Source organism: Lithobates pipiens, unplaced genomic scaffold, assembly GCF_037356315.1.
Source record: "Lithobates pipiens isolate NorthernLeopardFrog02 unplaced genomic scaffold, aLitPip1_a1.2 Scaffold_8, whole genome shotgun sequence".
Lineage (NCBI taxonomy): Eukaryota > Metazoa > Chordata > Amphibia > Anura > Ranidae > Lithobates > Lithobates pipiens.
This window is the reverse complement of record NW_027507903.1, coordinates 688,620,988-688,638,614: the sequence shown is the minus strand read 5'-3', so window position 1 is coordinate 688,638,614 and position 17,627 is coordinate 688,620,988. Positions and strand designations below refer to the sequence as shown.

The 17,627-nt window shown below is 44.0% G+C and overlaps 1 protein-coding gene across 9 annotated transcripts in view; it reads left to right on the top strand.

Annotated features, from left to right (window-relative positions):
* LOC143963511 (NACHT, LRR and PYD domains-containing protein 3-like) overlaps positions 1–17,627 on the top strand; it is an 824,666-nt gene that overhangs the window by 713,032 nt on the left and 94,007 nt on the right. For 6 of the 9 annotated variants that reach the window (XM_077473159.1, XM_077473160.1, XM_077473157.1 and 3 more), the window contains 3 exons: positions 5,899–5,966; positions 11,264–11,563; positions 15,691–15,729. In XM_077473159.1, coding sequence (XP_077329285.1) covers positions 5,930–5,966; positions 11,264–11,563; positions 15,691–15,729 — 376 coding nt within the window. In that variant the 5' untranslated portion in view covers positions 5,899–5,929. The remainder of the gene's footprint in view (positions 1–5,898; positions 5,967–11,263; positions 11,564–15,690; positions 15,730–17,627) is intronic. The other 3 variants (XM_077473164.1, XM_077473165.1, XM_077473166.1) reach the window with 2 other exon arrangements.

Sequence of the window (17,627 nt, the reverse complement as noted above, 5' to 3'; positions counted from 1 at the left end):
CAAAGTTGCATCCAAGCGCTCCTATCATCAAGATAATGGTAAGTGGAGAGCCGGATGCTTTAAAGCATCATGTAAAGTGGTGTAAAATTACAAAAAGGGAATACAAAGAGGACCCGTCGAAATGGTGGCCCCCGAAGGTTCTCTTGATACCCCAACAATTGATGCGTTATTTAATTTACTTTTCAAAATGTCTGATTGTGGGGGGATTGAATGTTTGGCTGCTTGGGAAGAAGAGTCCCGAAAGAATTTAAAACCACCCCCTTATAAGATGTGTACTGAAAAAACTGCTCTGCATCTGGAAGATGAAGAGGAGCTTCCCAATGCTTGGGCATCCCCATATGAGTTTGCAAGAAGGGATTTAGCAGTAGCATCTAGAGCAGCATCTGCCCCTATAGGTGAAGTTGATCCTGTAGAGGAAAGGGAAGAAGACACGGGAGAACAAAGTGCTCCCCACCCGCCTTTTCAGGTTACCCCCCAGCAGAAGCAAGCAGTTTCCAGCTTCTCACAGGAAGGGAGGGGTCAACAGGCTCTGTGTCAGCGAGGAAACAGTGCTGCAGATGCCTGCTGCTACAGTTTCTGACTCAGCAATAAGAATTTAAAAAGCGTTAAAAGAAAGTGAGAGAAAGATATGCATGTGTTGTGTACAAATGGGAATAATGTAAGCAATTTTAGAAATATATTTGAGTATGTTTGTGAATGCTGGAACCTTTAGTTCGCTCGCTTGTGTCATGTACGCAGATGTGACCCCCTCCTTTGTGCTCTCCTCAAAGAATGTAGCTGGGATGAGAGTTGGTGATAAGCTGGGAGGACACCATGCCAATTTCAGTTTTTTAGACAAAACATTTATAACAAAATGTGCCGGGTTAACAAATCTAATGATAAACAATGTGATCACAATTATTTTTGAATCTGTTTTCCAAACATGGTAAAATCAAGGTTATATTTAACCATGTCTTACACTAATTGAATATCTTTTGATAGTGGAAACAGTGCATTTAAAAAAAAAAAAAAAAAGAGAGAAATTAAGTAAAATGAAGTAATATGTCCCCCTTTAAGGACATTTATCTGTGCATATATATTAGTGTGTGATATTGAAATTATCATATGAGTATTAATTTCTAATATTTGTTTAACAATTTTATTAATAAATATAGATATATTGAAACTGGTTTAGACAACCTTTGGTTGGAAATGAAATCCAGGTTAATGAGGAAATTGGTAAAAATGGAATTAGTTTAGATTAAGATAACAATTTTGTAATTTTACATTTATTGAGTGGAAAGAAAAAAAGATTAAGATGAGGATGTTAATTTGAATACAGCTGCAATAATGTTTAACAAACCCTAAATAGGAGGGATTACAAGAAGCTCACAAGGGGCTTATGAATCCATCAGTCTGGATTACTGGAAATTCTCACCAGACTATATGAAAGTAGCCACGGTGAAAAGTCATGGGGATTTAGCCCTGTCAGTACCAAGAATTTTTCAGTATCCTGAGTAGAGAAGTCACCGGAGGAAGCTGCCCGGTGATTAAGAATAGATAATAAATAAATAAATAAAAAATGAAAATTTTACCAGATGAAGGAGATTCAATCCTAGTATTAGGTATTTTACAAGTATTATTAAAGAGACATACAAAGGGTAGTTATAAGTTTATCGAGGACAAATTAATCCCAGCTGTGAAGAAAGAAATGAAAGAAATTTTACTGACAACCCCAAATCTTGGGCTACCTCACTATAGTAAACCTTACTACCTGTGTAACAAACCAATGAATATGCTAAAGGAGCAATCTACAAATAGCCATCCAGTGCCATGCCTATGTTGTTTCTGATTGATTTACCTGTTGATTTACACATTTTTGTCTGCCTTACAGGAAAACTCACCTCACAGACCATCCTGGTGCTCCAAAGGGGCTGTTTGTGATGAGGATGGCCTGTGGACTATGAAGGGAAAAATGGTTGCTCCTCCAACTCTGTTTATTTATTTGTTTGCTTTGAGCCATGGGCCTTGCCATGTCTCAACAGGAGGGATGTGTTGGGTGGTGAACAAACACTGGTGGGCTCCAGGCTTTCATACATATGCTGCTAAATAGATTAATGAATGTGCAATATGTCAAATGCATAACATTGCAAAACCAGTGCCCACTCATATGAAGCATATTCCACATACTGAGGAGCCATTTTAAATTGTGCAAATTGACTTCTCAGATATGCCCCCTTGTGGCCGTTACCGGTATCTTTTGGTTTGCGTGTGTCAATTTTCGAACTGGGTTGAAAGCTTCCCCACTGCGAAGAATGATGCCCGTACGGTAGTTAAATGTCTTACTAGAGAATTAATCCCAATGTTTGGTATAGGGGCTCAGATAGAGGTACACACTTTGATAATAAACTAATGGCAGAAGTGGTGAATATTCTGGGGATAAGACAGCAGCTGCACACGCCATATAGGCCACAAGCTAGTGGGATGGTTGAACGCACTAACCAGACTTTAAAGAGATATCTTGCAAAAATAACTGCTAATGGGAAAAGCACATGGGTAGAAGCATTGCCTATAGCTTTAGCTACCATTAGGACTACCCCTAAAGAAAAACACGGGCTATCACCCTTCGACATACTATTTGGAAGACCACCTCGGAGACTTCCTGCACCTTTGGCACCCCCAGAGACAGTAAATTTGAGAAATGGTCAAGATACCATGATAGACTATGTGCGCAGACTGGCAAATGTGTTTTCTGATACTTTTTCCAGAGCCAAAGCAGGACAACCAATGGACACAAGTGACGGAACGCATGGACTAAAGTCAGGAGAGTGGGTGTACATCAAGAATCATACACCCCGGACCACTTTGTCTCCTAGGTGGAAAGGTCCGTTTCAGATCATTCTTGTATCTCCAACTGCAGTGAAGCTGAAAGACTACAAGTACTGGGTTCATGGTTCCCATTGTAAAAAGACTGTAGCTCCGAAGGAACATGCAGATCAGTCTGCTGGTAGCAGGTATTCTTCTTTACCCTTGCCTTCTAGGTCATCACCGCCAATTACTCGTGCCAGAGCCAGAAGACTCCAGAATGAATCTCCTGGGGCCTAGACCGAATGTGGTGTTATGAAGCGTTATCCTCTGTGGTGGAGCGGTGGTGTGGATCACAGTAATGGCATTCGAATGGACATACCATAAAGAAAAGGGTAAGATACATGACACCTACCTTTTCAATGCCACTGTGACAAGTGAGAAATTGCAACCTGAAGAAAGCCGTAATCCCAATCAAAGAGCAAGAAGAGACACTCATGAGTATCATGTTAAATTGGGTGAACCCTTTCATAACTCCTTTGTGTCCATGCACCTACAGGCAGCAAAGAAACTGAACATTTCTAATTGCTGGATATGCACACACGCACCTATATCACATAAGACTATACCCTTATTAGGTGTGCCCAGCACATTGGCTGAAATAGAGAACAGTGCTCACTTTGAAGATGTAAGCAGAACTATGGTTGACAGAGTTGTTTCACTCCTGTTGTTCACTAATGCTCCAATGACAATCCCCTCTGTCTGCATAAACTTCACTCGAGAATATTCATCTGAGCTGCTTACTCAAGGTTTTCAAAGTACTACCAGACCTATTGGGAACTCTAACTGTATGGACAATGCTGAGATCAGATATTGGTTTGATGGTAAGGATACAGCATGGAGCACAGATCGGTATCAGGAACTACATGACTACACGCATCGACAACATTCTAGGCAAAACAATATGAAATTATTAATGTGTTTGCAGGGGTATAACTTCAAGAAGGCTTGTCCAGCTCCCCCAGGTTATTACTTTATATTGTGGGAAGAAAGCATATAATTGGATCCCTTTAAATTCTATGGGGGTTTGTTATTTTGGGAGAGTAATGCCTGCCACTTGGTATATGAGTAACGATGAGTTTAAGGAGTCCCAAATCCGTAAAATCCCCATACATCTTTTAAAAAGAGATTTAGATTCTCAGTCAGAACCTGGGGGGAGGAAGAGAATCATGATGAGGTTAAAGATCCTGACATGAACAAGGAGGGTGAGACTAACATTGAGGTACCCCTAGTTAATGTTGAGGAAAATACTAATAACATTTATAATAGTGACCTTGGCACTAATATAGAGTCCCATGACAGGGAGATAAAGCCAATATTCTCCATACCATGGGTAAATAGATGTTGTATCAAAAAGGCATTCAGTTTTATCATTGATTTAGCTGACTTGATCGATAATATTACAGCATTGTATGATAGGAACTTTGTGATGCTTGCCACTGAACTAAAAATGGTTAAAAAGGAGATGTTGCAACACCGACTGGTGCTGGATTATCTTACAGCGAGCCAGGGAGGAATATACACCATAGTGGGAACAGGCTGTTGTAACTACATTGGAAATGATACTAAAGCAGAAGATGCTATCATTTCACATGTAGAGCAGGTACAACAGCTTAAGCTCAATTTTCGGAAAGAGCATACTGAAACTGCTTGGGTTGAAGGAAGCTGGGAAAGCTGGACTTCCTGGCTTAATCCTGCCAACTGGTTTTCAGGCATTGGAGGTTGGTTTGCTGGCATATTACATGGTATCCTATATATTGTTAGTATCATAGTACTTATAATCCTTATAATCAAATGTGCACCTATGTTATTCAAATGTTGTTTTAAAATAACTACCACTTCTTGTTGCGCTATTTGGAAAGCTTGTACTAACACTGGTTCTTTTGAGCCCCAAAGGTCAAGAGTTAGAACTGCTCATGAGATGGTGGCTCGTATACCTGGAGGTCAACCCAGAGCCATAGAGGAAGTTTAAAGAGAAATACCCAAGGAATTATAAACATAGGAGGGATGTCAAGATATGAAGACATATGTAACACATCTCTGTATATAACCCAGAGTTCCCCTTCAATATAAGAATGTATTTCTTTATATAATGTTTTTTAATTCTTCTTGGGTATTCTCAATATTGCAACACATATCTTGTTATTCACTTGTTATTGTTATTGTTATTACTTGTTATTTGGTTCACATGAGATTACTACCAGTAAAAGTCAGAATGACCTTTAAAGCTGTTATTGTGTTATGGCGAAAATGACCATGTGAAATATGAAATAGATTATCCTGGAATGTATTGTGTATTTTCTATTTTTCACTCTTTCCCACACATAGACTGTAATGTTATAATTTTCCTATAAAACCCTGTAACCGTGATGAATTCAGGATCACTTTCCCGTGATCCTCTGTATGGAGATTTTCTGAGTAAATATACATTGAGATGAATGCAACTTCGTAGAGGTCTTTTATTTCAAGGCTGTACATAACATCATGAATAATTATCACAGATCCCACCCATTAAAGTGTCCTGTACACCTTTCCCTGACAAAGTGGCCACTAAAGAGACACAAAATTCATTAATGGTGTTTAATCTTTTTATGAACAATAAATACCGACCTTCCTGAAGAATCCACTTGGAAGCATCTTATTATTGAATGGAGGTCTCTGCTGATCACACATCGCTTCTATTTAGGCGTATTCTCATTTTTATCACCTGACCTCTCTATAGACATCTTACTGGCTGATACTTTGGTGCTGGTTAGTACCAGTCTTGGCTATGAATGGCACAGATTTGTGGAGGTGACACCTAAATATATGGGCATGTAAAAATTGGGGCCCTAAACAGGGTGAAATTCCTTTGTGACCCCCGAGATACCAATCAGATGAATGCTGGAATGAAGTTATTTATTGACCCTCATAGTTATGGGCTGTAAATGACAGAAGTCCATTTCAGATCTTCCCAGATTGGACACCTAGACAGCCAATCGTTATTCACATAAGGAAGCAAATTCCCGTTCATTGCACTACAAATGAGTTTATTATTGTTTGGTCTCTTTCCAGGTGATGTCATCTCGGGTCATCTCCTGATGTCATGGCGACCTCTTCCTCCTCATCCTCCTCCCCACAAGGTATGACTGCTGATCCTGACCATCCTTTCTAATGTTTTCCTCCATCTCACATCTCCAGAGATTGGAATTAGATGATAGGACATCTCATGTCTCCATAGTCTGGACATTTCCTGTAGACATCTGGTCAGTCCACCCATTAGAAGAGTTCAGGAGCTTTTCATCAATTCCACCATCACATTCCCGTGTCTTCAGATTTTATTTATCATTGATGGAAATGATCTTCTGAGATGGTCCAGTGATCCAGGGCCGTCTTTAATATTGATTGGACCCTGGGCAAAAATTTTCTTAGGGCCCCCTCCCCCCATGCAATTTTGCTCTCCACTTTCTCTGAGACATACAATAAATAGCAGCTAGACTTAAAATTAGTTTACTGTATCAGATCAGGCAGCGATTGTGATTGGTTGCCAGAGGTTACAGCATATTATTACGGCTTACTGACTGGTTGCTAGAGGTTACAGCACTACTTAAGGCTCACTGATTAGTTGCTAGAGGTTACAGCACATTTCTGCTTGTTGATTGGCTGCTAGAGATTACTGTACAGTAATACTGCTCACTGGTTGCAATAGGTAACATCACATCATCTTCTCACTGCAGGGGGGCATGATATACCTATGAATGCTGCCTTTATTTACATATCAATGCCATTGGCCTCAGCTCTTTACATATGCATGTGACTGCTATTTACATATGAATGCCAGTATTTACATGTAAACACAGGGTCTGCAGGTGAGTCATCTGTACACAACAATAGGGCAGAGCTGGGCAGCATTAGTAGCAGCACAGGACTAAAACTTCAAGGGAATGTAAACTGGGATAGTTGGCAAATATGAGGCAGCTGCTTTGGGCCCCACAACAATGACAGGGCCCTGGGCAGCTGCCCGTTTTGCCCTGCCTTAAAGACGGCCCTGCAGTGATCCATAATGACTGGAGGACCCCAAATGTTATGGTTATTTGTGTAGTTGTCGGGGGAATTCTTTTTCTATAATCCTAAAAAGAAAGCAGCCTTGTGTCACATGACACATACTGCTGGGAGATTTGGGGGTATTCAGAGTTCTTAGTTCACACTGATCAGACACATCATTATTCAGGGGGGAAGGTTTCTTAAAGGATTTATAGTTTATTTTAGTTAACTATGAAACAATCAATAAACATAATGTTTAAAATCCCTACATATACATTAAGAGGTCTATACATATATATATATATATATACATAAGCATATTATGCACTTGTGTCATTTCTACAACCATCACTGATAATCCCCATAATTTATCTAACAGGTTTACTTCCTATAATCATCAGCTCCATCTAGTGGCCATAATACAGTATTTTCTTGATATACCTCAACCAGTAATATATGACATTATGGCCACTAGATGGAGCTGAAGATTACAGGAAGTAAACATATTACACACATTATGTGAATTATTCATGAAGGTAATTATTTTAATAAATAGCCCCCTAATATATATTTTGTTTTTATAAATAGCACCCAATATTCATCTGAGATGTAACTTACCACTATGGAGGCAATCATGTGAGATTACCACAGTGAATCCAATCTCTCCATAGGATAATGTACATATAGACATATTGGCGGATAATTTCATTTCCCTTCCCTTCTATATGCTCTTTATTATATTGCCAGCTGCCAGTACAGACTTGCAGTGCCTTGAAAAAGTATTCATACCCCTTGAACTTTCCACCTTTTGTCATGTTACAGCCATGTTATTGGGATTTATTATGATAGACCTGGGATTTGCAATTGGTGGACCTCCAGCTATTGCAGAACTACAGGTCACATGAAGCATAGCAAGACTCTGACAGCCACAAAAATGACACCCAGAGGCAGAGACATGATGGGACTTGTAGTTTTGCAACAGCTGGAGGTCCAATAATTGCATAGCTCTGTGATAGACCAACACAAAGTGGACATTTATTGTGAAGTTAAAGGAAAATGATAAATGGGTTTCAAAATGTTTTACAAATAAATATGTGAAAAGAGAACCTTCGTGAACAGACAGCATCATGAAGGCCAAGGAACACACCAGACAGGCCAGGGAGTCAAGGGGAGACAAGTGTTGGAGAAGTATAAAGCAGGGTGAGGTTATAAAAAATATCCCAAGGTTTGAACATCTCACAAAGCTCTGTTCAATCCATCATCGGGAAATGGAATAAGTATGGCACAACTGCAAACCTACTAAGACATGGCTGTCCACCTAAACGGACAGGCTGGGCAAGGAGAGCATTCATCAGAGAAGAGCCAAGAGGTCCATGGTAACTCTGGAGGAGCTGCAGAGATCCACATGTGGAAGAAGGTGCTCTGGTCAGATGAGACCAAAATTAAACTTTTTGGCCTAAAAAAAAAACGCTATGTGTGGCGGAAAATGAACACTTCACATCACTCTGAGCACACCATCCCCACCGTGAAACATGGTGGTGGCAGCGTCATGTGGCAGGGATGCTTTTCTACAGCAGGGACGGGGAAGCTGGTCAGAGTTTATGGGAAGATGGATGGAGACAAATACAGGGAAATCTTAAGCCGCGTACACACGGGCGGACTGTCTGGCCTACTTAGTCTGCCGAAACACATTTCAGTGGACAGTCCGCTCATGTGTGGGCTTCAGCGGACTTTTTCAGCGTGCAGTCTGGCGGACTAAGTATTTCGAAATGTTGGAAATACTGTCCGCTGGACTCGCATTTCGGCGGACAATCCACCCGTGTGTGTGCCAGTCCGCCGTACTTTTGAAATGAGCCGACTTTTCCCGCCCGGAGAAAAGTCCGCTCATTTCGAGCGGGTATCCAGGTAGGCGGGGCCCGCGATGGAGACGTTGCTGGCCCCGCCGCCTGGTATGGACTTAAAGGGGAACCCCAACGGCGAAAAAAAACGGCGTGGGGGTCCCCCCCAAGTCCACAACAGACCCTTGTCCGAGCACGCTACCCGGCCGGCCAGGAAAGGGGGGCGAGCGAGCGCGCACCCTCCTGAGCCGTACCAGGCCGCGTGCTCTCAACATGGGGGTGTGCCTTGGGGAAGGGGGGGCCACGCGGCCCCCCCACCCCAAAGCACCTTGTCCCTATGTTGATGAGGACAAGGGCCTCTTCCCGACAACCCTGGCCGTTGGTTGTCGGGGTCTGCGGGCGGGGGGCTTATCGGAATCCGGGAGCCCCCTTTAATAACGGTCCCCCCGGATACCGGCCCCCCACCCTATGTGAATGAGTATGGGGTACAATGTACCCCTACCCATTCACCTGTGAAAAAAAGTACAAAAAAACAGAACACAGGGTTAAAATATTTTATTGCACAGCTCCGGGGGTCTTCCGTCTTCGGGGGTCTTCTCGCCGGACTCCTCCGCTATCTTCTTGTAGCTCTTTTGCTAGCGGAGGAGTCCGGCTTTCTTCCTCGCCGCCGGCCTCTTCTCCCGACTTCGGGGGTCTTGTCCCCCTCTTTGGTTCTTCTGCCGGGCCACCGCGCCTTCTTATAGCTCTTTTACAGGCGGTGGCCCGGTCTTCTGTCGCCGCCGTCGCCGCTGCCTTCCGTTCTTCTTCTTCTTCTTCTCCAGGAGAAGTTGCCTCGACGATCTCTCCAGCCGGAATGCCAGGGACGCACTGCGCAGCCACTTATATAGGGACAATGGGGCGGTGTCACATGGCTTTATGTCACATGGGTTGGTCACATGGGTTGATATCACATGGTGACCCCGCCCCCTTACGATGTTATAGTCCCCATGTGACATCAACCCATGTGACCAACCCATGTGACATAAAGCCATGTGACACCGCCCCATTGTCCCTATATAAGTGGCCGCGCAGCGCGTCCCTGGCATTCCGGCCGTAGAGATCGTCGAGCCAACATCTCCTGGAGAAGAAGAAGAAGAAGAAGAGGAACGGAAGGCGGCGACGGCGGCGCCAGAAGACCGGGCCACCACCTGTAAAAGAGCTATAAGAAGGCGCGGTGGCCTGGCAGAAGAACAGAAGAGGGGGACAAGACCCCCGAAGTCGGGAGAAGAGGCCGGCGGCGAGGAAGAAAGCCGGACTCCTCCGCTATGCAAAAGAGCTACAAGAAGATAGCGGAGGAGTCCGGCGAGAAGACCCCCAAAGACGGAAGACCCCCGGAGCTGTGCAATAAAATATTTGAACCCTGTGTTGTGTTTTTTTTGTACTTTTTTTCACAGGTGAATGGGTAGGGGTACATTGTACCCCATACTCATTCACATAGGGTGGGGGGCCGGTATCCGGGGGCCCCCTTATTAAAGGGGGCTCCCGGATTCCGATAAGCCCCCCGCCCACAGACCCCGACAACCAATGGCCAGGGTTGTCGGGAAGAGGCCCTTGTCCTCATGAACATGGGGACAAGGTGCTTCCCCAAGGCACCCCCCCATGTTGAGGGCACGCGGCCTGGTACGGCTCAGGAGGGGGGGCACTCGCTCGCCCGCCTTTCATGGCCGGCCGGGTAGCATGCTCGGACAAGGGTCTGTTGTGGACTTGGGGGGAACCCCCACGCCGATTTTTTTCGGCGTTGGGGTTCCCCTTTAAGTCCATACCAGGCGGCGGGGTCAGCGACGTCTCCTTAGTGGGCCCCGCCTACCTGGAGACGCACTCGAAATGAGCGGACTTTCCTCCGCGTGTGTGGGCGAGTCCGTTCATTTCAAAAGTAGGGCGGATAGTATGGCGGACTTAGTCCGCCGTATTAGTCTGCTCAAAAAGTGCCGTGTGTGGGCAAGTCCGTTCATTCGAAAGTATGATGGACTGTTCGTCGGATTGTCTGACGGACTAAGTTGGCCAGACAGTCCGCCACGTGTGTACGCGGCTTTAAAGAGAAAACCTGTTAGAGTGTGCAAAAGACTTGAGACCGGGGCGAAGGTTCACCTTCCAGCAGGACAACGACCCAAAACATCCAGCCAGAGCTACAATGGAATGGTTTATATCAAAGCATATTCATGTGTTAGAATGGCCCAGTCACAGTCCAGACCTAAATCCAATTGAAAATTTGTGGCAAGACTTGCAGCTGTCATTACAGTGAAAAGTGGTTATACAAAGTATTGACTCAGCATAATACAAATCCCCCCCCACTTTTCACATATTTATTTGAAAACCATTTATCATTTTCCTTCTACTTCACAATTATGTGGCACATAAAATCCCAATAAAATAGATTTACATTTTTGGATGTAACATGACAAAATGTGGAAAATTTCAAGGGGTATGAATACTTTTTCAAGGCACTGTATCTGCTGTCATGTGTCAGAAATCATCCAATCAGAATTAATTTTTATAGTTGTTGCTTGTTCTCTCTGCAGGGTCGGCTCCTGGTGTCCTGGGAAAGGTCCCACAAACCCCCGGGGATCTTATCATATATTCTCTGGAGAATCTGAATACAAGTGACTTCAAGAGATTTAGGAACAAATTGTCTGATTTCTCCTATGGAGATACACGTCCCATCCCCCGAGGAAAACTAGAAAATGCAGACTGGATCACCACCAAGGACCTCCTTATAGACAAATATGGAGAAGAGGCTCTGGATGTCACCATTCATGTCTTTGAAGTCATCGATCTGAAGCGACCCGCAAATGAGCTCAAGGAAAGGAGAGCACAAAATGGTGAGTCCCCATCTATAATGTTCATTTTCAACCAATTCCCGATCAATATCTGTGTGAGGAAGAACCAGGAATGTCATCCAGGGAAAGCCAGTGACCAATCCAACTGGATGAACCACTTCCCAATGACAGTACGCAAATATGAGGCCTCACGGAAGTATACATACAGAATCCCTTATATAATAAGTTGTATACACACAGCATCCTCTATATAATATGTTATATACATACAGGATATATTATATAATACATTGTATACATACAGGATATATTATATAATACATTGTATACATACAGGATAAGTTATATAATACATTGTATACATACAGTATATATTATATAATACATTGTATACATACAGGATCCATTATATAATACATTGTATACATACAGGATCCATTATATAATACATTGTATACATACAGGATCCATTATATAATATATTGTATACATACAGGATATATTATATAATACATTGTATACATACAGGATATATTATATAATACATTGTATACATACAGGATCCATTATATAATACATTGTATACATACAGGATCCATTATATAATACATTGTATACATACAGGATCCATTATATAATACATTGTATACATACAGGATCCATTATATAATATATTGTATACATACAGTATATATTATATAATACATTGTATACATACAGGATCCATTATATAATACATTGTATACATACAGGATCCATTATATAATACATTGTATACATACAGGATACATTATATAATACATTGTATACATACAGGATATATTATATAATACATTGTATACATACAGGATATATTATATAATACAGGATTGAAAACAAGCCAATTATGGCTCTCACAGCAGAGCACGCTATGATTGGCCAAAGCATTCAGGTCAGATACATACTTTGGCCAACCGTCAGACGTCAATGCACTGCGATCTCGCAGTGCATTATGGGGCATTCCGCGGTGCTCAAATTTGCCGTGAACGCCCCATAATGTTCGCTATTCGGTGAATGGGTGAACACCCAATGTTTGGGTCAAGCTTACGTTTGACTTGAACATCGGGCCCATCCCTAGTGATGATATGTACATGTAGCGCACTACTTCCTTGGGAGCTGCTGTGTGTTCATACTTTACTGCTAACTGTGACGGATCTCGGATACTCCTGCTGGGCATCTCCACCAGACCTGTGTCTCCTGTCCTCCTAAATGCACACGCAGCCTGCAGATTCGCCATAATCAGCCTTTAACCCCTTAATCACCAGACAAGCCACACAGGTGTTGAGGGTTAAACATCCAGAGTATAAACTGTTTATTAAGTGCCAAATATACACTTTTAACATAGATAGGGACACCCCCTTAGCCTGGTCATAGAGGGGGTAGGGGACAAGGAAGAACCAATGGAAACTCAACACTTGTATATTCAAACAACTACAGTTGGAGCACATGAAGGGTTTATGACAAGCAGGCAGCCCTGCTGGGATGTGTCTCCAGACAGGGGATGTGGACACATGCCATAACCCAACACAACAAGAGGGGGAGAGAAGGGATGCAGCATTGCATTACATTATCTCAGTGCCATCTTGTATATGTCTTTATCAGCTAAAAGTACATTGTTTGTGGAATAAAAGTATATATTTAACCCAGCCGGGCCAATAAGTTTAGGTAGCCAGGAATGACTCCACAAGCCCAGCCACAGATACCGCATTCACCCGGTTCTGATGAACTGGTGACTTTGGACACAGATGTCTGGAGGTGGCATCTTCTCCAGGTGGGAGATGGCAAATAACCCTCTAAACCCCAATGTTCTCTGCTGGGCCATAGTCTGTGGGTAGGAGGCGAGCCCACAGCCCCTCCAAAACACACAGTGACATTGGGTTCTTTCACACTAACATACCTCTGTTCTTCCACCCCGGCACGATTCACCACACAAGCAGTCAATAAAGGTTGAACAGATAACTTTATTCTTCTTGGTTTCAGTCATTACAAGTGTGTTAAAGGAATGTATGAGCTGCCTCTTCCTTATGGTTTCATAAGCCGCGTACACACGTAGCCGTCTGTCCGACATACTTAGTCTGACGGACTTCCCGCCAGACTGTCCTTCGGACTTTCCCAACGGGCTACTTGCCCACACACGGCACTTTTTCAGCAGACTAATACGGCGTACTAAGTCCGCCGTACTATCCGCCCTACTTTGAAATGAACGGACTCGCCCACACATGCGGAGGAAAGTCCGCTCATTTCGAGCGCGTCTCCAGGTAGGCGGGGCCTGCGAAGGAGACGTCTCTGGCCCCGCCGCCTGGTATGGACTTAAAGGGGAACCCCAATGCCAAAAAAAATAGGCGTGGGGGTCCGGCGAGAAGACCCCTGAAGACGGAAGACCCCCGGAGCTGTGCAATAAATAATTTTATCTTGTGTGTTGTGTTTTTTTTTGTACTTTATTTTACAGGATGTTGAGGGTACGCGGCCTGGTAAGGCTCAGGAGGGGGGCTTGCTCGCTCCTCCTTTCCTGGCCGGCCGGGTAGCGTGCTCGGACAAGGGTCTGTTGTGGACTTAGGGGGCACCCCCAAGCCGATTTTTTTTTTCCTTTAAGTCCATACCAGGTGGCGGGGCCAGCGACGTCTCCTTCGTGGGCCCCGCCTACCTGGAGACCCGCTCGAAATGAGCAGACTTTTCTCCGGGCGGGAAAAGTCTGTTCATTTCAAAAGTACGGCGGACTGGCATACACACGGCCGGATTGTCCGCCGAAATGCGAGTCTGGCGGGAAGATTGGAGTGTAACACGGCATTCTAAGTCCGCCGTACTTTCGGGTCAAAAAAGTATGCCGGAGGCTACACACGGGGGGATTGTCCAGCGGACTTGAGTTTGCCGGACTTTTCCACCCACTTGTTTGATCGTGTGTACGTGGCATTAAAGTATTTAAGTCCCTTTCCCTTAATGAACTGACAATGCCCCTCTGAAAAGCACCTTGGTATTTGGATGCTGGAAGTCCTAGGCCTCACCTGCCTTTCTTGCCTCCTGCGATCCTCCCAGGTCAGTTCAGGAAAGTCCGGAAAACATCCCGGTCTACTCCATCCTCCTTGCAGCTGCTTCCAATTTCTTGTAGTTAGAACCATCCCAGCCGGGATGCCTGGTTCACTTCTCCCAGGGTTTCTTTGATGACTTGGTGTAGTTGAACCATCCAGCACTGAGGACTCTGAACCCTCAGGCCTTCAGGTTTGGTTCCTGCTCTCCAGCATTGGGGTCTCTGAACCCCCAAGCCTTCAAGCCTGCTCCTTGGAGTCACATTTTGCCTGTTTCTCTGGACTCAGTTTCTTCCCATCTCCCCCAGGAAGCATGTGACCTCAGTATGTATATCAGTCCTGCCCCTGCCCATAAAAAATTAATGATTGGGCCTGGGCCATGTAAACTGCCTGCACTCCAGTCCCTGACCCACCTCCTTTCCAGAACATTTCTTGGAGAAAGGAGATCTTTCATCTCAGAGTACAGGTGGTCACACCCCCCTTTTCCCCTCAGTCACCAAGGGGTTAAATAATCTTTACCGAGGGAGTTTACAGAATACAATGTATTTGGTTATAAAATTGTGGATGAAGGAAAAGGCTACAGAGTTCAGGAACAATGTAAAAGGGAAGCGGAGTAACACTTCTCCAGGATGCCGGCAGTCAGTCACTAAAACACTATGACATCACTCAGCATGCCGAGCAGAGCAATACAATCACAGCCACTTGTCTATTATACAGAACCTCCATATTTATAGCTGTATTCCTAGGAGACCCTCATGATTGTTGCTCGGGGGTTCTGAGCCTTGTGCCCCATGTATCCACCTGAACCTCCATCAGAAAGAGGAGTCAAGGCTCCAGATTCTAGGTGTGTGCCTGTAATCCCTGCACAGAGAATTGGGGGCTTTTCTGGTCTCCCCACCATGGTCACATGTCACTGCAATGTGCTGAGATGTTACCAGACAGACAAAGACTCTCCCATCCCCTGGAGGAGGAGAGACTCCAATCTACAGAGGGTTGGTGGGATGATGGTGTCTGGGAGGATCTGCTACACTAATAACTCTCTTAGTTATTATTTTATACATTTCAGAGGTTTGTCAGGACTAATCACTTCCCTAATCTTATTTCCAGCCAAACTGAAGAAGACGACACATGGCAAAACATTATCAGGTTAGTAGGCCATCCACGTTTCATATGAAATCTCTTATGGATGAACATTTTGTTTTTATTGTAGTCTGGATCAGTGGTGGAACTACCAGGGTCAGAAAGGTTGCACTTGAGACTGGGTCCTGGCATTCCGCCACTGTAGGGGGCCCAAGATGGCAGCAAGGGGACCCACTGCAGAACATGGGCTCAGTTCACACTGCTGTGATCCCAAAGTTGTTCAACTTGCTTGCAACCTGCTTGTGACTTGCTTGTGATTTTGTGAATTAACATTGTAGTCTATGGCACTCAAATCTTGCCAAAGTCACAGAAAAGTATTGCAGGAACCTTTTTCTTTGTTACTGTGACTTAAGTTGCATTGATTAGGACATCACGCATGTGACTTGTGTTGCAAGTCAAATGATAAGTCACAGCAGTGGGAACCTGGGCTTATAAAGGGCTAGAGAAAAGGCCCCCCGCCTCAGAGAGAAGAGCCCCAGTCTTGGAGGGAAGGGCCCTGGGACCAGAAGAAAGGGCCTGGGACTGACAGAAATGGCCCCTGTGGTCAGGGGGCCTTAATGGTTTTTTGAACAAGTGTAAAGAGATATCCATACTTAATACATAAAATAGCCAGCAGTCGAGGACTATAACCCAGATATCGGGCACCAAGAAAAAAGCAGGACTGTCACAAGCAGAGAGGGGAGGGGGGAGGACACAGGGGCAGAGAGGAGAGCAGATAGAAGGCTGAAGATGATGGAAGCATGTAAACTGACCACAGTGTCAGGTCTCAGCAGCCATGACACATTGTGGTCAGTTTACAGAGGGGAGGGCAGAAACTGGCAGGATCAGCCAGGTATTTCAGGTTTTACAAGGGGCCAAATGACACGGGACAAGCACTGTGCTGTATAACATGCTTTAAAGGAACAGGATCAATTTTTTTATTTTTTTGGGTTACCAAACACTTTAAATAAAAGTACAGCGATAGGGAAAAAAGTGCAATTCATGGGAATCACACAACACACGTGATGTGCCGACATCCAAATATGGTATAATAAAGTGCAATTGTGTAATAATTTATACCGTTTGAAATGAAATAAATCATAAGATGTGTACAATATAATATCACAAGTGCAAAGAAAAAGAAAAGTTCATATGCAGCTGATTTTCATCAGAAGAAGTCCCATGAAGAGGGGTGTATTGGGAATGACAATTGAATGCCTGTCAGCGTGATACCAATCAAATAAAATGAAGTCTTACCAGAAAGCCCCGCCCCCCTTATTCAGGGAGGTCACAAAGCGCTTTGTTGGGTCTGTGATCCCTAGAAAAGATCTCCTGACGTCTCTCCCCAGTATCCTCAGAAGATATACACCAGGAATGTCAGTCGATCGGGGCGTGGTGTTATAGAAAAGCCTCAGAGCCGGAGTATATAGAGACACAAAAGACCCCACATAGTATAAGATTATCTCTTCTTTGCAGCTTATTAGAAGCAGTGCAAATACACAGGAGAGCAAAAAGTCCAAGCTGAGAACATGTCTCAATCCAAACACTTCCTTCAAATCCAGACAGCGATCGAATATGTGCAGTAGTGTGTGTACGTGTCTGTCCCAATGATTGTTTTGTCATAAATTACATCATCAGGGGTACGTACACACGCCTCTACCTGCACTATAAATGTTCCAATTGGTAGACAAGGGAGCACAGCCATTGGCCAAAAGATTAACTCAAGGTCAATCATTAATTGCCACAATCGAGGTGAGAATGTAAATGATTTTGGTCTAGCCTTTTTTACCACATATTCGACTCATCATTGGGCAATTAAGAGAATTATCAAGTGACACTGGCCAGTCATCAAGAATGACCGTGTCCTTGGTTCTATAGCATCAGATGGTCCAAGGGTCATTTTCAGAGGGGCATCTAACCTAAGG